Raw genomic sequence first — 23,043 nt, forward strand, 5'->3', positions numbered from 1 at the left:
CAATAAAAAAAGAAAAACTTCATCATCAACTAGACACTGTCAGCACAATCAAGTGACAAGAGAAATTTCCATTATTATGTCTCTTTTGCCAGGGAAGTAGATAAGAGAGGAGTGGGTGGGGAGAACCTAGGTAAGAGAGGCTTAAAAGACATCAACCAATCCTAACATGTGAACCATGTCTGGATCCTTTTATATAAAAAGGATCTTTTGTATGTACATACAGAAATATTTCTCAATGAAATATCATTTTTGGATATGCTTCAAAATAAAACAAAAGGGGAAAGTAGTAAAATTAAAGATGAACCCAGAATACAGCCATAATAGTCAACCACTGTTAAAGATGAAGACGGATATATAAGCCTTCATTTTCCTAGTCTGTCTACTTTTGTTTATATTTTTTCTATAATCAAAAGTTAAAAGAAAAAAACAATCCATTATTAAGTCCTCAAGAGTAGGGATACAAGCACATTTTTTTACACAGTTAGTGATCAATTTAAAATAACTTCAAGCCAGGCACATTGGTACACACCTATAATCTCAGCGACTCAGGAAGTCAAGGCAGGAGGATCAAAAGTATAAGGTTAGCCTCTGCAACTTAGCAAGACCCTGTCTCAAAATAATAAAAAGGATTGGGAATGTAATCTAATACCTTGAGTTGAACCCACAGCACCCCTGGCTTCCATCTCCAGTAACAAAAAATAAGATAAAAATTACCTTCAAACACGAGAAGAAATCCCTGAGCAAAGTAACAAAGAGTCTGAGAACAGGAGGACAGAGAAGGGGGACAAAGGCAGCAGGTTTCTTTTATTTTTTTGAGGAGATGGGGATTGAACCTACCAGAGTTCTATCACTGAGCTACATATTCAGCCCTTTTTATTTTCTGAGACAAGGTTTCACAAACTTTCCTAGGCTGGCCTCCAACTTATGATCCTCCTGCTTCGGCCTCCCAAGTCGCTGGGATTACAGGTGTGCGCGTGTGCCACTGCACCCGGCACATGCAACTAACTTCTGGCCATCTTAATGATGCCCTATAATCATATTCTGGCAAAAACAAAACAAGGCAGAACGGTTATCTTACTAGGTACTGACTGTAACGGATCCATAAGTCTGGGACGAGGCAGTTCTCGACAAGGGCCCGCTCAAAGATCAACTGAATGCGAGCGGGGTCGCCCACCTTCATCTCAAAATCGATGTACGCTTGATATTCTGCCAACCTCGGTGCCTCTGCTTGCAGCTGGAGCACAGGAAGATTGTACATGGATTTAATTCAGTTACTGGACACTGTCAGGAAACACAAAACATCTCCAAATAAAATAAATGTTGGCAAGAGTGGCTATGCCAGCAGAAGAATCACCAAATCCTCCCTCTCGGGACTACTCCAAGACAGGTGGGTACTTTGATGAGCACAGCCCTAGTTTTCTCCTCTGGTCCGAAGTGCCCCCTCACGGCAACAGTTACAAAGGCTCCAAAACTGAATACATTCTTGGACCACGGGGAATTTAAAGTGGTCACCAGACAGAAAGTGAATGAAAGAGCAATGACCGCTGCCCATCATCCTTCACCACAGAACTCACTGAGCCACATAAGGGCAACCCAACTGGAAAAACCCCGTGCCTGTGCTGTAGCAGGTAGCTCACTCCAAACACCAGCTCCCACGGGGCACAGGCCCAGGGAAAAGACAGGGAAGCTGGGCTGGGCGCACCCAGCAACACAGGAGCAAAACTCTTTTTAGACAGCATCCTCTGATTCAACTTGTTTTTTCTTCAGCCACACTGCACCGATAGCCATGACAAAACTCAGCTGGTGAGCACTACTCCTTAACAAGGTTCGTGACGCACACGTACAACCAACCTTTACAGGTAAAGGGCGGGGGGCACCTGCAGGCTGAGCAGAGGGGGCACCTGCAGGCTGGGCAGAGGGCACGCCCTTTCTGCACAGAGACACGATGCTATAGCACCTGCCTCCTGTGTGATGGCGAACCACCCAAAGTGTGCCACTGAGAACAGCGAAAACTGCTGGATTAAATAGTTTTAAATCTTCCTAAAAAATTAACAAACTGACAAAGGAACAAGAAATACTAAGGAGAAAATCTAACGGAGGGCAGCAGGCTAAGCTGCTGAGGGGAGGTTGAGCTTCCGATGGCTCAGCAGACAGTAAGATCTGATCTCACAACCGTCACACTGCGAGTCTCACTGCCATCCGCATCTTGCCTTCAGGGAAGCCGAGACACAGGGGCTCACTCCTCACCAGAGTCAGAGTGAGTGACAGGACCAGGGTTCACCTAGGCAGCCTAACTCGCAGTCGGTGCTCCACTCGCTGTGCCAAGAAGGACTAAAACAGAATCCAGAAGCCCACGAACCTCCAACAGGACCAACAAAGAGACAGTCACCTCTGGACCTGTGGTAAGGATGCTGCGGACATCCAGCCAACCAAGGAGGACTTAAAGTCAGCCAGCAGGACAATAAGGCTGGCCGGGCCAAGCACTGGGTTCCATCCCGCTGCCTGCAGCAGCAGCAGCAGCAAAGCAAAGCAGACAAAGAAGGAGGAGGAAGAGGAAGAAGAAATACGACGACCTCAACGAGCAGAAGGCCGGAGGCCGGAGGCAGGCAGTTACCTTCCCGACGGCAAGCCCAGAAGCCAGAGCCGGCCTGCTGCTGGCCAGCCACTGAGCACACAGCTACCGGGCACCGCCTGCAGCCTGAGAGTGACCAGGGAAGCCAGACCTCCCAGACGACACTCCAGCCGGCATCTCAGCTGAGACTCCAGGATCCAAGACGGAAAGAAGGCAAAGAAAGCACGAGGGCATTCGCAAACGAACTGGGAGCGTAAAGCGCACTGCTAATCGTGACGCCAGCTCAGAGCAAAAGGCAAGGCGGGGGAAAACGAGAGCGTCCGCCGGAGCAGGGGCGGGGTGCCACTCACAAATAATATTTTCAGCGCCACTATCCCGAAGCCCCCAGAGCCTGATAATAAGAAGCCAGCAGGGCAGGGGCACTTGCAATCCCAGCAGCTCAGGAGGATGAGGCAGGAGAGTCACAAGCTCGCGGCCAGCCTCAGCAACCTAGAAAGACCCTCTCAAAACAAAAAACACCAAGGACTGGGGATGGAGCTCAGCATTTGTGAAGCACCCCTGCATCAATCCCTGTTCTACCCAACACACACATTAACAAAATAATTCAACACGTTGGTTGACTAAAAAAATTAATATAAAATATTGATTGCATTTTATACACCAAGAAAACTAGAAAATAAAAATCTCTGAAAACATCATTTAGAAGTACCTTCAAAAAACAAATACATCTAAAAATGTTTAAAACATTGGATTAACTTGTAAAATTATTAGAAAGCTTTTCAGAAAGACCTAACTTCAGAGACCTATAAAATGGTCACAAATTGGAAGACATAGATTTTTCCTCCAACTAATCTACAGATTCAATATGATTCCAAATGAAAACTCCACAGAATTTTAAAAGCTAACTCTTAAGTTTAATGGAATCACCAACAACTAAAGAAAGCCAAGTCCCTCTGAAAAGGAACGAGGCGGGGAGGACTCACCCGACCCAACACATCCTGAAACCACAACACTGGCCCAGCACGGCGAGGCCCTGGGTCCCATCCCCACTGCCCGCAGCACAACACAAGCCAGCAGAGACCCCCCCCCGGGGGGGGCCAGGCAAACAAATGGACTGTTAACCTGTGACAGAAGTGCCACTGCACACCGGGGGGGGGGGGGGGGGGGGGGAATTACAGGAGCCAGGGCTGCCACCCATCTCCACTTGGGAACCGAGAGCAGCCGGCCTCACACCACCACAGACCAATATGGTGAGTGAGGGACCCAAACATGAGACAAAGACGAGGCGACCACGAGGAGAAGAGAGCTGAAGACAGATGTAAAGACAGGAGAGGCCTGGTGTGACCACAGAGGCAGCACGACCCAAAGGGAAAGAAGGACAAGCCTGGCCCGAGTAAAGTCACGACGTGCTCATCCAAAGACACCACTAAAACAGGACACTGAAAAGAGGAGCCACGAGCGGGGGTGGAGGACAGTGACATACACAGCCAAGAATAAGCGCTCCCAAGAACCCATCAGAAACAGACAAAAACAGGAAGGACTGGGGCGCAGCCAACCCCAGCACAACTGGGGGAGACAAACGGGTGGGAGGTCAAAATTTTATGGGCACTTCACAGAAAGGGAAATTCAGAAAAAGGCCAGTGAACATAAAAAGATGTCCGACTGCATTAGTAATCAAGGAAAATGCAGATTAGAATTATGATTTCAAACTTACCAGAGTTTGGCTACAATTTAAGTGTACAAGAGTGGCCAGAGAAAGCAATTCAGATGCCGCTGGCTGGAGTGCAAACAGACCACTGAGACACGGGCATCGCCCGACCATCCAGCACCTTCATGCCCAATACAGACCTCAAACCTCCCACGTGTCCACCACAAGACACGAACCAGGATGTTCAAGCAACAGCGACCCTCCTACCAAAAACCTGGAACCACCCAACTGCCCACCAGCCACACGGACACCAACTGTGGCACACACAGACAACCTCCTAGCAATGACAACGAATGGACTGTCACTCTACTCCTCTACATGAAGCCCCAAAACGTGTTGGATGAAAGAAGATATACAGCAAGAATACGTTATAAGTTTAAACACAAGCAAAATTAAACAATATATTAATTAAGGATGCATTCATAGATTGTAAAACTATAAAGAAAAGCAAGGGAATGATTATCACAAAAGTCAGGAAAGTGATTACCTCTCGGGAGAGGGAGGAGGAGGCAATCGGAGAGGGGCACATAGGAGACTTCTAAGGTACTGGCAGTGTTCTATTTCTTAACCTGGGTGGTAGGTACATGGATGTTCGCTTTATTATACGATATAAACTGTAGGTACACATTATAATACTCTACATACTGCACAATAAAACATACTTTTCAAGATACTGTTAACTTGCAACTATCCATCAGGGAAATGTGTGCAGAGAGAAGTTCCCCATAAAAGCAGGACACTCACCAGAGCTTCTTCATAGGGCTTGTACTTCTCCAACTGCTGCAGCGCCTTGTTATAGCTCTGAACGACCGACTCTGGTACTGGGTCTTCTGACCATTCTTCATACTCGGCGAATGTGGCCTCCATATCTATCAAAAGACGAATTCAGCCCCATGGATCTTGCCACTGGGTTTTATCAACCCAAACATAGAAAATGTCATGGACTCAAGTGCCACTAGGCTCCTCCCAAATCCATGGCCGCGGCAGCTCTATAGATCACATTCTGAGTTCTTTTGCTGAGCCCAGGTTTGGCCTTAGAATCTGTGTCAAAGTGACATGCCAGACAACTCTACCAGTCAACTCATCAGTCACTGAAGCTGTGGGCGACACTTACCTAGGGCGTCAGGGCTGATTCTGACACCACACACCCATCCCCTCATCAGCACTCGCAACTCTACAAGGCGGGAGCTATCATAATCCTCATTTTGCAAATGGAGAAACTGAAGCAGAAAGTTAAGTGACTTCTCCACAGGTAACAGCAGAACAAGGCTTTGAACAGGACAGTCAGGTCCAAGTTCACACTCTAATCACTAAGCCAGGCTGTCTCCCAGTGGTATGCGAGATGTTAGCTACAAACCAGTTCAGTTCTGACCTCTGCTGCATGTCACCCAATTAGACAGCCTCCTTCTAGTACGTTCAATACAATCCAAATAAACCGTGAAGTTCAAAGGCGAATAGAGCTGGGCTCAAGCAGAGCTGCCCAGAGGCTCTGAGTGTGTAACCGTGCGCTGGGGACAGATGAGAGGACAGCGCCAAATGCTTCCCACACTAGAAAGTCCTCCAGTGCTGCCCCTGCTCAGAGTTCCAGTGCCAAAGGCTCACCTCACCAAAATGTATTCAGCCAAAAGGGAGACTCTTAAATTCAAACCTGTGTCTAGGCAGGGAACCGTACTTCTGAACCAAAGCGCCTCCACAGAGGAATGACCCCCCCCCCGACCCCCGACCCCCACCCCGTGCCCATGAGGCTACTCATGAAAAGAAAATGCTTTTAACAAAATTTTTATTCAATAGTCTCCCCAGGAAATGCAGGTGTCCATCTTCCTATTCTTTTCAGAGACCATCTCCCCTTCCCACCCACATGCTGAAGTAGGGAGGAGAGCTCCATGGGGCGGAGGGGCCGGCTGCCAGTCCTGCGGACTCGGACGACCCTCCTGGGCATTCCAACTCAACACAGGTTTTACTAAGGACCTCATCCAGGTGACACTGTCCAGTAAGGATGAGAACCCCAGGACCAGCTCTGCACAGGACAGAGAAGGTCTAGCTCAGGACAGTCAGAAGGAAGCATTTTAAAGCACAGCGGGCTGTGAGCCGTTTCTCTTACCGTAGAGGGGGATCGCCAGCTGTCGCTGGAAAAGACTGTGGACTTTCTCAAGCTGTGAATCAAAGGTTTGTTCCCGGTCAAAAGGGGAAAGGAAGCCAGCCATGGGCTAAAGAAGCAAATCAGTAGTAAATGGCACACTTTGGTTCTTTCTACTTCAAAAAACATCTCATCAAATTTTCGGTTCAAGTTATAAAAACTTTTCTACCTCCTCTTACACAGATGGCATCCGAGCAAATGTCTGGGGGTGCTCAAAAGTAAACGCCACCCCTGCCTGTAAGGTTCTGCTGCAGGAAGAGCCAAGAATAATGCAAGAAACGCATCCAAATGGCCACAGTGCTTCAGTCTCTTAAGAGCAAAGCACGACGAGGGCCACCGCCTTACGGGGCCTGCTTGGTGAGACCTGTGAGGGCCCTGCCGTCAGAGACGGGGCAATGAGGCAGATCCCAGAAAAGGGGCCCTGGGGCGCACTGCAGGCTCAGAGACTTCCACTTCAATAAAGGACAGTGGCAAGGATGTTCGGGGCACAGTGGGAGCACAGTCCTGCAGGGATCACGTCTGACCCTAGAGTCTCAAGCGTCACACAGGGTGAGATGAAGGCACCACGCCAGCCTCTGAAGTGGGGGGGGGGTGTTAACCCAGAAGCCCCCGCGGCTGTTGGGCCATGCGTGCTGAGGGGACGGGGCGCTGAGTCTGGACTCTGCACATACACAGTGAGCGAGCCTGGGATGGGCCCTGTGTGTTCACAGACACTTTATACACACAGTCTGAGGGAAATTTTATACAAGATTTTCAGTGCACCTCGGTTTTGACTGTGACCCAGCATCACATGACACTAGGGGTGGAATTTTCAACTTGTGACAAATTTTGAAGCATTTTCAGATTTCAAATTTTTGAATAAGGGATGCTCAACCTACCACGGCCTGTCAGGGGCCCCACGATGCATCAGTGACAACTGTGCATGTGCACATGCAGCACAGAGGGACACGGTTATAGAATTCCATAAATCATAATCTTAAAAAACGAATTATTATGGAGTACGAGGTCAAACCTCCCTCCCCAACATTTTCCCTAGTGAATTCTATGCTGTTCTTACATTCACCTGTAACCATGTAACTAAAGCAGTGTTTTAAAATATCAGAAAAAAATGGTAACCATCTGCTTTTAAGTCAAATAAACCATTCTTGCTATTCCATAAATACTACTAATTTTATTTATTTTATTGACATCCTCAAACAGATTAGCAAGGACTATTTTGTTAACTATGTTCACTGTAAGACTTATCCTGAACCCTTGTCTCAAAATGATATTTCCAAGACTCAGAAAGACCACCCCTGACCATTAAGAGGGAATCATGGGCCTTGGAGACCTGGACACTCACCCGAGCAGCTTCCACAATGGCACTTTCAAACTCTCGGTAGGCCTCCCAGATGGCCAGTCCTTTGGTCATGTGCAAACCGACAGATGAGAGAGCCCTTTCAAATACAGAGCGAACCTTCTCAAGGCCACCTTTCTGACCGATCCCACCAACGGAGTACTGACCATACTCCAGCCAAATGTTAGGACCTAAAAATGAGAAGTGTTCAATTAGCTCCAGACGTACAATAACCAATATCAAAACTGACGCATAACAAAAGAAATGTGTCCTCATTCATGCAAAACACAAAAAAGGGCCACCATCAACTATTTTAAAATATATTTCTAAGTACAATCATTAAAAATTTACTGTATAAACAGGACATGCCGAGTGGTACTGTGCAGTATGATTGTGCTTACAACATTTATTTATTAAAACTGAAAGAACCTGGAAATGGATGTCAGTGAAAATTGTTACGAAGCCCAGTCAGTCTTCAGAAAAATTTCAAAGCCTAGAATTTTCAACTTTTGAACCCTAAGAATTCCTAAGTCTTCTAGTTTAAAGTGAAAGACTAAAATTAAAAGCACTAATCCTTTTACTAGAAATCTCTATTTTAAGTCTCCTTCTTAATGGTGTTGAAAAAAACCAACTTGGTTGCCCTGTTTTGTTTTTCCACTTCCTTGTTGACCCTTCTTTATCCCCACTCGTGTGCCTTTAAGACCAGACAGAGGAATTAAAACTGCATGAATGCATCACTGCTTATACTACACACTTTGCCTATTAGGTCACTTCTTAGGGACCTGACATAATTTCAGAGGCCTATCCACTAACTTTAAAATAAAAATGCTAAAAGGATGTAGAAGCCAATTTGACAATCACTACATGTGCCCGAGGCTGCTGCTTCACCGGGAGACCTATTTCAAACAAAGCCTGTTAGCCGCCCTGCTCCTGCTCACCAGCAGAGATGCCCACGGGCCTCAGAACCAAAACGGAAGTGAGCCAGCTGCCAGGTCTGAGGCAGAGGTGCACCCGCTACCACGGAGGACCCCACACGGAAACGTCATTGTCACTCAGGCCCCAGTTTGCATCAGGTCCACTCCTGGCGTCGTCCACTCTGTGGGTTGGGACAAATGTTCTGAAGACCCGTGTCTCCCACTGTGACATCACCCAGCGCAGTTCCACTCACGAATCCTTCCCTCTCCCTCACCCCACATCTTTTTACTGTCCCCGTGGTTCTGCCTTTTCCAGAATGTCACCTAGTTGGACTCATAGGATGGAGCCTTCCAACTGGCTTCTCCACTTAGTAAGCTGCACTTGGGTCTCCTCCACATCCTTCTATGGCTGCATAGCTCATTTCTTCTGAGGGCTGAACAGTGCGTCAGTACCTGGACATACCCGGCTGTTTACCAGCCCACCCCTTAAGGACATCGTGGTTGTTTTGAAGCTCTAGCAGTTACGAATAAAGCTGCTATATCCATCCATGCGGCAGCCCTTATGGACTAAAGTTTTCAACTCCTCCGAGCGCACACCAAGGAGCACCAGGCTGGACGGACCAGAGTATTTTTAGTTTTAAAGGAAATGCCACACCACCCTCCCAATGGCCATACCATTTTGCATTTTTCACCAGCAAAAACCAAAGCAGCATTTGCTGCTGCCAGTGTTCCTGGCCCTTCTAACAGGAGCACAGTGGGCTCGTGCTGTTTGAATCTGCATTTCCTGTTGACATAATGTGGAGAGTCTTCTCAAGTGCTCAAAAATGTATCTTCTCTGCTGAGGAATCAATTAAGATCCTTGGACCACTTTTTAAATCAAGTTATTGGTTTTCTTATTGTTAAATTTTAGAGTTCTTTTATATTTTGAATAATAGTCATTATCAGGTATGTGTTTACTAATATTTTACCCAGTCTGTGGCCTCTCTTTTTACTTTCTTGACAATATCTTTCACAGAGCAAAAATGCTTAATCTGAATAAGATCCGGTTTATCGATTCTTTCTTTTGTGGATCATGACTCTTGTATTGACTCTAAAAAGCTGTCACCAAATCCAACGTCATCTTGGGTCATATTTTCCAAGTTATCTTTTTAGGAGTTTTATAATTTCATGCTTTTACACTGAAGCGTGTGATTCATCTTGAGTTAAGTTTTATGAGGGTCTAAGAGCTATATCTAGATTCATTTAGACCATGTGGCGTCCAGTTGTTCTAGGACCACTTGTTGAAAGAACTCTCTTCTTCAGTAGTGGAAAGGAAACAAGGGAAGGGAGGCAGGAGGGTAGGTTCTGGGAACTGAATATGAACCAATTATATTCATGCATTTAAGTCAAAATGAATCCTAATGTATGCACAACTAACATGAACCAATAAGAACAGAACTATCTTTCTCTACTGTATTACCATTGCTCCTGGCAAAGATCAGCTGACTATATTTATGTGGATCCCTTTCTGAACTCTGTATACTATTCCACTGATCTACTGGCCTATTATTTTTGGCAATTCCACACTTTCTTGATTACCACAGAATCATGGAAAGTCTTCAGGTAGAGTAGTGTCAGTCTTTCAACTTTGTCCTTCCCCTGGCTGTTGACCATTCTGGGCCTTTTGTCTCTTGGTAAAAACTTTAGCATCAGTACATCAATGTTCACAAAATCAACTGCTGGGATTCCCTGGGTTTGCGCTGCATCTCTGTAGTCCACTGGGAACAAAGGACAGGACAACACTCAGCCTTCCTTTCCATGAGAAGGGATTCTCTTCATTTATTCGGTTCTTTGGTTTTATTGGTTTTAAATCTTCCTCCTATAGAACTTCTACAAATCCGTTAGCCTCATACTTAAGTATTTTGTTTTGCGGATGCTAATGTAAATGTTAATTCATTTTTAACTTCAAATTCCATTGCTGGTACATGAAAAGCAACTGATTTTTGCATATTGGCCTTGCAGCCTACAGCCCTTCTACAATTGCTTTAGAACAAATGTTCCTAGAGGGGTTTTTTGTCAATTCTTTTGGATTTTTAACATCTTGTCATCTGAAAACAAAGATTATTCACTTCTTCCTTTCCAATCTGTACCCTTTCACTTCCAGGTCTTATCTTGCATTAGTGGACTCCCAGTAAAATGCTGAAAAGAGAGCTGGTGACAAGTGATATCCTTGCCTCGTTCCTGAATTAATAATATTTTTTTTAAATATTTGTTTTAGGGCTGGAGATGTAGTTCAGTTGGTAGAGTGCTTGCCTGGCATGCAAAAGGTTCTGGGTTCAATCCCCAGCACCACAAAAAAAAGGAAAAAACTAAAATATTTTAGTTGTAGATGGACACAATACTTTTTTTTTTTTAATGTGATGCTGAGGATTGAACCCAGTGCATTACCATGCTAAGTAAGTGCTCAACCACTGAGTCAAAGCTCTAGCCCCAAATTAATAGTATTTTAAACTCAGAAAACCTAATGACACAACGATGCAAGGCAAAAAAAAAAAAAAAAAAAAAATCACTAGATTCCAGGCCCCAAAATAGCCACGTAGCCTCTGCCTGAGACTCCTCCAAAGATCAAAGAAACCGATTTTCAAAACCTTTAAAGGGCCAAAGGGCCATAGCCATATCCTATCCAGGGCCCAGACAGCCCTCTCAGCGGCCTGAAAATCACTACTGAGCACACACCAAGATCTGGAGGTCCACGGCTGACACCTTCGAGTGTCTCAAACAGCTGAAAACTAAGAAGCAGGCAAAAGTGGCTTCTGAACGTTTAAAGCAACTGACACAATTTCCATGTACAAAGCTCTCATCTAAAATCACTTAAAGAGGGAAAGGGGAAGTGTGGGGAGTGACACTGGCCAATGACACTGTGTGCCTGTTCAAATAGATAACAAATCCAGTCATCGTGTATGACCATAATGCACCAATAAAAAATGTGGAAAGAAAGAAAGAAAGAAAGAAAGAAAGAAAGAAAGAAAGAAAGAAAGAAAGAAAGAAAGAAAGAAAGAAAGAAAGAAAGAAAGAAAAGAAAAGAAAAGAAAAGAAAAGAAAAGAAAAGAAAAGAAAAGAAAATTACTTATGAGGCATAATCTAAGAGGCTTATGTATCTGGCTTCCTGGCCCACAACAGGTCTGAATGCGGTGGCGGAAAGGAAGGTACACGGCTATCAGCACTGAGTGACAGGGAAGGTCTGACAGCAGCGACAACTGCCAAATCACGAGGGACCGACAACCATCAGAGTCTGGAGAGGGCCATCGACTGCAGAGAAAGACAAGCAGTGCTGTTAATGGCAACTCTGAGACATCCACAGAGAGGGGACAAGGCCGCAGGGAACTCTACCAGGGAGTCTAAGAGGACCTGTGGGCAACCTGGAGGCAGAGGCTCAAGGACAACTTCTAAAAGCACATTTAGTATGACTTTATATTCAGGAGGTAACTACTATTTTCACAAGATGATAAAAAGTAGAAAATTATAGATTCTTCTAGGTTTGTTAAAAAAAAATCTCAAGCCCAGGGCAGTCTATTTCTATCACTGCTTCTCACAGGGGGGATGCCAACAGGAGCGAGGCAGAATAATCAGAATAGGAAGAAGGATTTTTAATTAAAAGAGGGACTATTTTTAAATGCTTTTATACACACACACACACACACACACACACATATTTACTTATTTATTCATATGTGGTGCTGAGAATTGAACCCAGTGCCTCACATATGCTAGGCAAGCGCTCCACCACTAAGCCACCACCCAGCACCTTTGAATGCTTTTTAAATACATTTTGTCCAGACATTGTCTGATGTGGTCCTTAACACATGCAAGTCAAATACCAAAGACAATTATAAAATAAATAAGGGAGAGTATAAGCTCTCAGAGACAGAAAGGCTTCTGCTAAAATGTCCACCCATCTTTAGCAAATGGGTTAAACACATACATATTGGGATGGGAAACAGAGACCAGGGTAAAGTTTAATTATATAGAAAAATTTGTCATAGTACTGGGATAAAGAAATCAAGAGTCCAAAATTAAAAAAAAAAAAAATGTTACCTAAAAAAAAAAAAAAGAAAGAAAGAAATCAAGAGTCTCTGTGGAGACGGAGTGGCTCTGTACCTTGACAGAACTACACACACATTGTACCAAAGTCAAATTTCCTGGTTTTGGGTCGCTGCTGTAGATATGAGATTATTGGGGAAAACAGATGGAGTGCCCGCACAGGCCATCTCTATGATGCAACTTCCTATGAATCTATATTCACTCCAAAAAGATTTTTTAATGTTTTAACATTTTTTAAAAAGGTGTTTTGTCCAAAACCTCTGAAAAGCTACTTGATATGTAAAAGATAACCTTAACCCTGCAGATAAACGCTGAGTGTTAAGCTTATTTATTCTACTATAAACATTTCTTCTGCCCTTGTTTTAAAACCAAATATCCTCATCTGAACACCGAAGACAGGGACAAGGAAAACTGAACTGAGATCTTCTCCTTGCTAGACAGTCTCTCCTTCCCGGGTAACAACGTGTCATGACAACCCAGGACAAACGACAGCGCCTGGGAACTCACAGATGTAGTCCTTCACGGCTTTCTCAAAGAGCTCATAGACGTGCTCCCGGTCCAGGCCGTCCAGGGCCATGCTGATCTCGTCATGCAGCCACTCCAACCAGAGTTCTAGGAGACAACACAGCGTCGCGTTACCACCCCCACCAGGGACGGCTGGGAGGGGACTTTATTCAGGGACAAACATCTTATCCACTTTAATTACACAACCTGAACCACTTCACAGACGTTCAATTCTTTAAAAAAAAAATGTTTTTGAACTTTTTATTTATGTTTTGTTTTGAGACAGGGTCTACTTAAGTTGCCCAGGCTGCCCTCAAATTTGCAATCTTTCTACCTCAGCTTCCTAAATTGCAGGGATTAGAGGAATATGCATGGCACGCAGCCAGAAATTCAATTCTTAAAAGCTGAACCAAACACACCGGTTTTATAAGATAGTCATCAAAGTCATAACTGGCTGTGCAGTGGCGCATGCCTACAATCCCAGGGGCTCGGGAGGCTGAGGCAAGAGGACTGAGTTCAAAGTCAGCCTCAGTAACAGCAAGGTGCTAGGCAACTCAGTGAGACTCTGTCTTTAAATAAAATACAAATAGGACTGGGGATGGGGCTCAGGGGTCAGTGCCCCTGAGTTCAATCCTTGGTCCCCGCCCCCCTCAAAAAAATCATAATTGCCCATATCTGTTGGGCATTTTGTATTTTGCAAAATACACACACACACACACACACACATATACACACACATATGTATTTTCTCATTCAATCTTCATCTCAATCCTATAAAGTAGGTGACAGTAACATTAATAATAATGGCACTACCTAGTGGTGTACAACCATGGGTTAAGTAGTGAACACAGACTGGCTCATCTTGTGTTACATGCTGGAAGATGGAAACTACTGCTACCCTCCCTCTACTGCAAGTAAAGGTAGACTTAAACTGAGTGCGAGGTCGTTCAAGTGATTTGCTCAGATCTCATAAGGAAGGCCTCTGGGCATCCACACCCAACAGTTACACTGCAACAGGAAGACAGGGACAGAGCTAGATCTTGGGCCAGGGCTTTCTGACTTCTGCCCAATGAGCACTTATGAATGTGCATGAAGAGTTAACTCCAAAGTGGCTCAGCACAACCATGTTTCTAATAAACAAATATGCAGAAATCACCTACACCCACAACTACGGTGAAGAGTTAAGTATGACACATTTGCATGAAAAACTATAAAAGCTGAATTACATTGATAATTTCTGGTTCTTAGAGAATAGGTTAAACACATACTTACTGGAATGGGAAAGAGACCAGGGTAAAGTTGAATCACATAGAAAAATTGTATCACAATATTGGGATAAATCGAGATTCAAAATGTGAATCTGCAGTGTGTGATCACACCATGTGTTACAAAAACTACAAGACAACCAGCTAAAACTAGCCAACCCTGAGGGCGGGCTTTCTTCCTTTCACTGTGCGATAGTGCCAAGCTTCCTGTGAGGAGCACGTCCCACTTTCAGCACTAACAGCAGTCCCCGGCTCTCCCTGCTCCAGAGCAGCCCCCCGCCCCACAGCAGCCTACCTTCAGTCAGGGGAAAGATCTCGCTCATCTTCTCGCGGGCCACCCTCACTTTGGTAAGTTCCCCCTCCAGGCGCAGCAGCCTGATGAGGTCCACGTGGCAGTTGTAGTCATACACATTGATGGACAGCTAGAAGGAAAAGGGACCAGCTGAAACTCAAAGTGCTCCCCTCAGGACAAAAGCTTGTCTCCACATGGGTACCTGAAGCCAAGTACACGTGCCCTCAGAAGACAGGACAAAACAGGAGGCACTTCTGTAACCGACACAGCCCTCCCATTCTGAGAAGACTGGGGGCTGGGCTCAGTGAGAGCGCTTGCCTGGCATGTGGGAGGCTCTGGTTCCATCCTCAGCACCACATAAAAATAAATTAATAGAAAAAAGGTCAGTGTCCATCTACAACTAAAATTTTTTTTAAAAAAAGGAAGATACTTGGGTTCTTGCTGAGATAAAGGAGACATTCTAACGAAACAAACAAAAGTGTGTATCCTTAGCAAGTAATTAACTTCCCTAAGCCTCCATTTCCTCATCTATAAAATGGGTATACTGTTAGTTTTTAGCTCAGAAGCCTCTTCTGGGGATTTAAAAAGGCAATTTAGCACATGCCAACTGCATTATAAGGGCTCTTTTATTTTACTAAACAACAACAAAAAAAAGATGAAAATTCCTGTTAAAGAAATAAGAATGACAAGAGGCTGGTGTGGAGACCCACCTTGGTCATTTTGCCCTACCAACCCTAGCAGACAAAGACGTTAAGGCAGAGGGCAAGTGTACTGTGCCAGCCATTCATGCCTGGCCTGTTCCTCAGCTCATATCAGACACGTTAATAGTTTGTGAGAGGCAAGGTACACTCGGGTTGGCCACCAACCACCTTTATCTGGCTTAGCATATAAACACCTTCCTCCTGCCTTGGAGTACAGGGATCCAACTACCAAGAAACCCTTCTGTCCATAAGTCCCTGATAAACTGCACTTGATGCAACCCTGGATCTGTGTGGCTCTTTCTTCAGCATCCCGCTGGGTGAAAAAAGCTAATCCCAAAGGTCACCACTGCTCTGATTCTGTCTGCATAACACTCTTGAAATGGCAAGGTGGTTCTGCCTGAGAGGCAACCACTGTGATTTCCATGCTAGCAGGTTCGACAGAAAAAATATGATGATCTCAATGCAAAAAGGCATTTGATAAAAATGCCCATTCATGATTAAAATGTTTAAATGACAAACCAGAAACAGAAAAGCACCTCCTTAATCTGTCAAAATATTTACAAAAATCTACAATAAATATAACTAATGAAGAAACACTAGAAGAAATTCTTTTAAAAACAACAAAGATACCAGTATCACCTTTTATTCAACCCTAGCTAGAGGTCTGAGGCTCAAACAAACGATGAAGAAAAATTAATCACAAAAGAGAAAAGGATAAGAATTATACATGAAATGACTGAAGAATAAACTAAAGTTAATCTACGAATAAACCATTCGAAATTATAAATATGATTAGCACCGTGACATTGAGAGCAATGTATAAAAATCAATTACACATAAAGACAAATATGTCTGATCCCACTTATGTTAGTGTCTAATGAACTCATAGAAACAGGACAGGGTGGTGTTCCCAGGAGGGGAGGGAGGGAAAGAGGGCGTAGCTGCTTAATGAGTATTGGGCTAGAGATCTGTAAGATGAAAAAGCTCTGGAAATCTGTTTTACAACATGAATATATTTAACACAATCAAATCGTACTTTTAAAATGTTTGTTTTCTACTACAATAAAATAATCAATCACACTCGTATAAACCAGCAAGTTTTAAAATATAATTTGAAATAGTCTAGCGTATTACAAATCACCTAGCTCTACATCTAATGAAAGATGTCTGAGATCCATACTGAGAAATGTTTTTAGATCTTATTGAAAAATACCATTATAAAGATCTAGATAAATGAAGTTATACACCATTCTTGGATTCAAGAATCAATATAGCAACTTATGGTAAATAATCCATAAATTCAACACAATACAAATAAATAGCCCAACAGACCTTGGCACATATATCTAAAATTATATGGGAAAAACCAAACACATCTCAAGAAAAAAAATCAGGTAGGAGGATACCTTATATGAGGTAGTGAGTCTCAGCTACAAGAAGTTAGACTGGAACTGCACAAGATAAACGACCCACTGAAGAGCAGCAAGAGCCCAGAAACAGACTTATACAGACAAATAACACATAACAGAGGTGACCATTTGTATCTGCTGAGGTGCATCCAGGACCCACAACACTGACCCCAGTGTGAAAAAGAGTTAGAGAAACACTTACATGTGAGGGGACGCTGATAATATAATTATCAGATAATATTCAAGAAGGTATCAATAAAGAAGAATCAGTAATAGATAAGAACATGGTCAATAATTTAAAAAATCTGAGACTTGAGGCAATGGTGTTCTGCTCAGGATTCACAAGTCCTGACAAGCTCAACCCATCCCATGACCACGTGATGGCTTGAAAAGGCTCTGGCCCAGGCGAGGACACAAGTGATCCAGGCCACAGGTCCTCAGCTTCCTCCCCTGTGCCATGAAGGAGCAGAGTCAAGCTCTTACCAAGTGTCAGGAGTGTCACACAAAACCCAGCGGTGTGAGGCTGGTGAAGATATGCTTTCCCCACTATCAGCACTGTCACGGCACCTGGGCCTAAATGGGCTTTTGAAGGGGAACAGGAGAGGACAGTCCTTACTAGTCAGTGTCAGGAATGTCTGCGAGCATGCCCCTCACATCAGTACCATGAGCAGGCTGGCAGAAGAAAGGTCACTAGAGAAACTGCCTTTACAGTGGCTTTTGTCTGAACGACTTACTTTTAGGCCAAACTGAGGACACTGCCTATAGATAGGGGAAGGGAGAAGTATTTTGGAAGCATGTGTGTTAAATGTCTACTGAAATGCACTTACAAGAAACACCTTCTCTTAGTTCAACCAATACTAACAAAAGAGTGCACATGCTGGTCTATTCCAGGCTCAGAACATCATTAAAGACATAAGATGCTTTAAAAAAAGAAGAGCTTAGCCAATCAATGCACAAAATAATCTGCTGATATCCAGCTCCCACCAGTGGGAAAAGATGCCACGCCCACCTACACCTAGAAGGGGGGAGGGGGAGGAGAGGCCTGGTGGAAAGGACACGACTAGTGCAACACCTACTAGGTGCCCAACTGTGTCAGAGCCTTAGAGGCACTGTGTCACTCAAGCTCCCAAACCACCCTGTAAGGAAGATAAAATATTCATTCACTTTACCAACTAGGACACTCACAGCAGGTTCAGACAGTGGAAACAGCGTATCCAACTGGCCTTCCCACTCCTGCAGGGAAGGCCTGGATTCACAGATGGTTGCGAAGCCTTATCTTTGTCCTTCACCAGGCTGCTCAGACAAATCCACCTAAGGCACCATGAGATGCCATTTTTAGTTTGCGCACCAATAATGTGAAACCTGTGCCTTTGTCAGTGGACAGATATATTTCAAGAGACAGCTTTCACAAAGCACAGTCAGGGGTGAGAAGCAGGACTCACCAACAGGGCTGGCCGAGTTTTTCAGAGCTCTATTTGGAAGTTATTGATTAGGCTTCACCCTCAGGGCAGTGACAGCTGGACTGGAGGCTCCAGGAGGGCACAGGATTAAGATAAAGTGGGAGGGGGTTGAGAAACACTGGAAAAGCCCATTTCTAAATCCCAGCAAGAGAGGATTAGGTCCAAGACTAATTCACCATCACTTGCTACATCCCATCTTTTGTGGTCACTTCTGAGCCCCTTGCCACCCTCAGAGAGCTGAGGTGGGGCAGGAACCACAGGGCACCAGTACCAAGAGACCTCTGCTCTGACCCATCTTCCTTCCTGTGACCAAGTGGCTTCACCAAGGACTTCTCTGGTTCCAACTTCCCCTTCCTTCTGAAACAAGTGATCCTATTTCTCCACCTCACAGAAAGGCAATTATTTCAGTAAGGACAGGGACACAGTCAGTCTGTCACCCCATGTCACTATATTTGATGAATGAATAAAACCAAATGTGCTTCACCATGCTTATTTACCCAAAAAAAAGTAGAGGCCACATGCCTGCCCCAGCTGGTTCCTTTAACAATCAGATGAGATGACAAGTGGGACCAACTATAACAATGGATGTCACTATTGCATAACTTAACAAAAGTATCACTGCCTCTCACCCAGCAAGGTGAAGTGAGTAGCCTAGGTTAGTCACAACTACACACCACTGAATGAAGGCACACCCAGTGTGGCATTTGGTCCTCAGGTCCTTTGAAGATTTCAAATCCCGTTATGAGTGACTTTAATCAAATCATCTCATCATTCCCTACGTTATTTCTTCATCTGCAAAATGAGAATGTGCTCCAATCTCTTTGGGTTCAACACCTCCAAACCTGCTCTTTCCTCTCATCTGGGGTCCTGTGACCCCAGAAGTATAATACATTTTGGGCTTCTTGGCTCTCTGGCTCCCGGTTGGGTTTGCCTGACAGGAGACACCAGCAGAGGTTTGGAAGGAGGAAAACAGAATTTATGGCATTTCTACCCCGACCAAGGCATCAACAGCTCTCAAGGTGCCCTCTCCACTCAAGTACTTGGGTAACCAATCATTCCCTTCACCTCTTCAGGCCTGAAAGAGGGGAGAGGTCCTCCTGCTACCAGGCTTGGTGTATCGAGCCTTCACTCCGGGTTCCCCTGCCCACTCCTTCATAAGCACAGTCGTCCCTTTATTGCTCTCAAATCAAGCTAATTTCTCCCAGGATCCAGGATTACACAGGAGAATTCACCACCTTGCAAGGTCACAGGTCAGAAACCACCCTGCTGCTCGGTACCAAGTGACCACTACACAATGCAGAAACGGTGGCTCCCGACCTGCAGAACTTAAGGAACTGGCCCCAGGATGCACAGGCGTAGAGGGGCCTTGGGCTTCCAGACTCGGAAACCGCTTTCCCTTACTACTATGACCTCGGTCGCTATTTCTCCTCCGACACCGTACTGCGTCCCCATCGTTGATCCTACAGGGAATCCACCTCTTAGGAACTAGCTTTATTTCGACTGTCGAGCCCGGGGCAACCGCGTGGCAGAGACTCGAGTTCGGGTCGTCTTAAGAGCCCAAGCAAAGCGTGCAGGAGGCGCTGCCCGCAGCCAGACTCCCAAGCCCCCGTCCGATCCCGTAAACCCGGGCTGACCCCACTCCTCTTCGGGTGCTGCCGAGGACTCGGTGGGATCGCGCTGGCCAAGCACCGGACACGCTCTAAGCCCGAGCCACACGCGCCTCGGTGGCCGGCAGCGGTTTCGCGGCCTTGGCGGGTTTTACTGCCGCCCCAGGACCAAGGAGGCTGGACGCGGCCTCGGGCCTGGGCCTGGGGCGGGAGGGGAGCAGCCCACCTGCTCCTCCAGCCGCTCGATCTCCAGCTGGTTCTTCTCCTCCTCCTCGTCGTACTCCCACTCGTAGTCCCCGGCGGAGCTGTCCGCCGAGGAAGCCATGGCGTACTCCTCATCCCCATCGCTCTCGCTCACACCTTCCTCCTGCTGCTCCCACCCCGGCCCCATGGTCTTGTACGTCGCAGCGGCTACAGCCCGCGAAAGCACTTTCCGCCTCGTCCTAGCTGCCTTAACTTCATCTTCCTCTCCCTCAGCCTTGGGCCCAGCCGGGGGCTCAGCCTCCGGCTCCGAAGCCGAAGCTGCGGCCGCTGTCGCCATCTTGCGTTTCCAGTGACTCTCGGGTCTTCCCTCGGCCGCCGAAGACCCGCGGAAATAGAAGCTGCCTAAGGCGTCCGCCTGACTAAAACCCCGCTTTCTTGCCACCGAATGAGAAACTGAGAGCCTTGGATGACAGGAAAATTACTAAATACATGAAATTCATATTACTTTTATGTATCGTTAAAGGTCCCTGTCAGAAAACAATCGACTAACGCAGCCATGTGTGCCGTCACAACCCCGGACAGAAGTTGGGTCTTTGGACAGGAAGTGGAGGTCATAGAGGAAGTTACAGGGGGAGCGTGATGTATGTCGTTAAGGGTTTTACACCATCTTGAGAAGGTCAAAATGATTCTTGGAACAAATGCTTTACTTAATGCTTAGTGAGCCCTGGAGTGTGATTCAGTCCCAGCAACTAAGCCTCAAATGCAGAGAAAAAGTCCAAGTAAACCTAGGGAAGGATCGGCTGCCCTATTCATGAGAAAAATCCGTTTTCCAAAGAGATTCCTCTCCTTTATGTAACGCCTGGTACCTAGTAGGCGTTAAATATGTATGTGAATTTTCCGGTTTTATAAGACCATATTCTGCAAGACAATACTAATAAATTACGTTAATAAGCATTGCTTTAGAAAATGTTAATTGCCGTGCACTGTCGTATAAATCGTGACTGGTTGCTGTTATTTTATAGGGATATTAAACACATAGACCTTTTCTTTTAATCAACGCATGGTGTTCGTTTTCTACCTAATTAAACTTCCCATTTTTTTAAGTAGGAAAGTACTGGTGTTTATTTATTGCCTTTATTCCTCATTATCAAACTTAATGGAGAAAGAAGAGCCTTGACACACAGTAGGTATGTAAGGGTCCGGCGAAACGTGGGAGGAAGGGACCACAAGAGACTGTCTTATGCACCAGCAGAAGGGAGGGTTTATTTGGAGACCAGCATGCTGGGGCCCAGAGCTCTCTATAGCAAAGAGAGATAGAGCCCTGAGAACAGCTTAAGCAGAGCTTATATACTTTCCTTGGAGAGGGCAGGGAGAGAAGTTACATTTTGTAGTTTGGCAGTTGGGGACAGCTCATCCTGGGAACAAGATTAGGAAACAGTGTTTTGTTAAGCATATAGAAAAACGGAGTGACAAGTACCTATTTTATTAACCTTTCATTCCCCACTTCTTCTTCTGGCTACTTTTAATCATAAAAGTGATCATTGGGGGGTGTCACATTCCGTGTCTGCTAGTGGGGTATATTGTTGTCTGATTACCATAAGTTTGATTTGTCTAATTTTGGGCTTGGAGAAAGGAAACTACACGGTTGAGTAAACAGGGTCCTAGAGTTAACAACAATATAAGAATTATTAGAGGACCGGCCAGGGCTGATAAAAGCGTAGTTAACCAGGGGAATGTGTGAACCAAGACTCATACCACCCTTTTTGGGCCTCTTTCTCTCTCTAATGCTCTTCAAGGCGTCTTCCTTAGTTTACTCATAGATTTTTTTTACAACTCCAGTATGGTCGGCATAAAAACAACATTTTTCCCTCAATGCAGCACAAAGGCCCTCTTCTCTCATGAAGACGAGGTCCAACCCTCGACTGTTCTGTAAAACAACTTCAGAGAGAGAGGTTAAAGATTCCTGCAAAGCTGTGATGGAGGTTTCTAATATCTTTAAGTTTTGGTCCATTGCTGTTTCTAATTGGGTCATTTGTTGTGTCCCATGGATCAGGGCAGTGGTCCCTGTGCCCACCGCTGCAGCAATTCCCATTCCTAATAAGATGGCTAAAGTGAGGGATACAGGTTCTCGGCGAAACCGGGTTGTATGTTCCTCTATTTGATCTTCAAATGAATCTTCGTCATGATAGAGCACTCTGGGAAACATCTGCACCATTACATAATAATTTACAGAGTTGTTAAATATCTGGGCTGAAATGCAAGGAGTCAACCCTGTGTCACATGCCCACAAAGTTCCATTATCAGGAGTAAGGAAACCCTGTGTGATGCCAATATTTTTTTGGCTACATAAGTGTTGTTTACTTTTAGGTGGAAACCCTATACATAAGCCTGCCCCGGTTACTTCTGGGAGGGTTAACTTAGGATTTTCACCCCAGTTACAGGAGGAACTTTGCGTTTTTACTGCATAAGTCCCATCAATTGCTATCCCTTCATAATAAGGAGGAGCAGAGGAGAGACAGAGCCAACAAGACTGAGTGAGATCTGGTTGTGTGAAATTCAGCACCGCAAAGGCTCCTTCAATTAGCCTCCGGGGAAGGGGTTGACTTCATTCTGAATTGGGGAAGTAAATGAAGGTGAAACTTGAGGAGTATGGGAAAGTGAAAGGTCCCTAGTAGGTTTAGGTTTGGGTGGTCTATGAGGCCCAATTTTTGGCTTGATGGGATTGGGTCCTATGGCCAAGGGAATTTCTTTTCTCTCCAACCTGATAGTAAACCAAAGGCCAAAATCATATCCTGTGGTGTAAAATCGCATTTCATAGGTTCTTCCTGAAAGTTATGCCTAGATATTTTGGTTT

At 45.2% G+C, this 23,043-nt stretch overlaps 1 protein-coding gene across 2 annotated transcripts in view; it reads right to left on the minus strand.

Moving 5' to 3' along the window:
• SART3 (spliceosome associated factor 3, U4/U6 recycling protein) overlaps positions 1-20,552 on the minus strand; it is a 36,686-nt gene extending 16,134 nt beyond the window's left edge. The window contains exons 1-7 of one of the 2 annotated variants that reach the window (XM_081285306.1): positions 20,212-20,552; positions 14,812-14,938; positions 13,255-13,359; positions 7,760-7,944; positions 6,382-6,487; positions 5,025-5,149; positions 1,079-1,234 (exon numbers count right to left, since the gene is read on the minus strand). In XM_081285306.1, the coding sequence (XP_081141432.1) occupies positions 1,079-1,234; positions 5,025-5,149; positions 6,382-6,487; positions 7,760-7,944; positions 13,255-13,359; positions 14,812-14,938; positions 20,212-20,526 (1,119 nt within the window). In that variant the 5' untranslated portion in view covers positions 20,527-20,552. The remainder of the gene's footprint in view (positions 1-1,078; positions 1,235-5,024; positions 5,150-6,381; positions 6,488-7,759; positions 7,945-13,254; positions 13,360-14,811; positions 14,939-20,211) is intronic. The other variant, XM_081285305.1, reaches the window with a different exon arrangement.
• Positions 20,553-23,043: the final 2,491 nt, after the last annotated feature.

The sequence above is a fragment of the Spermophilus citellus genome (assembly GCF_964194105.1).
Source record: "Spermophilus citellus genome assembly, chromosome: 3".
Classification (NCBI taxonomy): domain Eukaryota; kingdom Metazoa; phylum Chordata; class Mammalia; order Rodentia; family Sciuridae; genus Spermophilus; species Spermophilus citellus.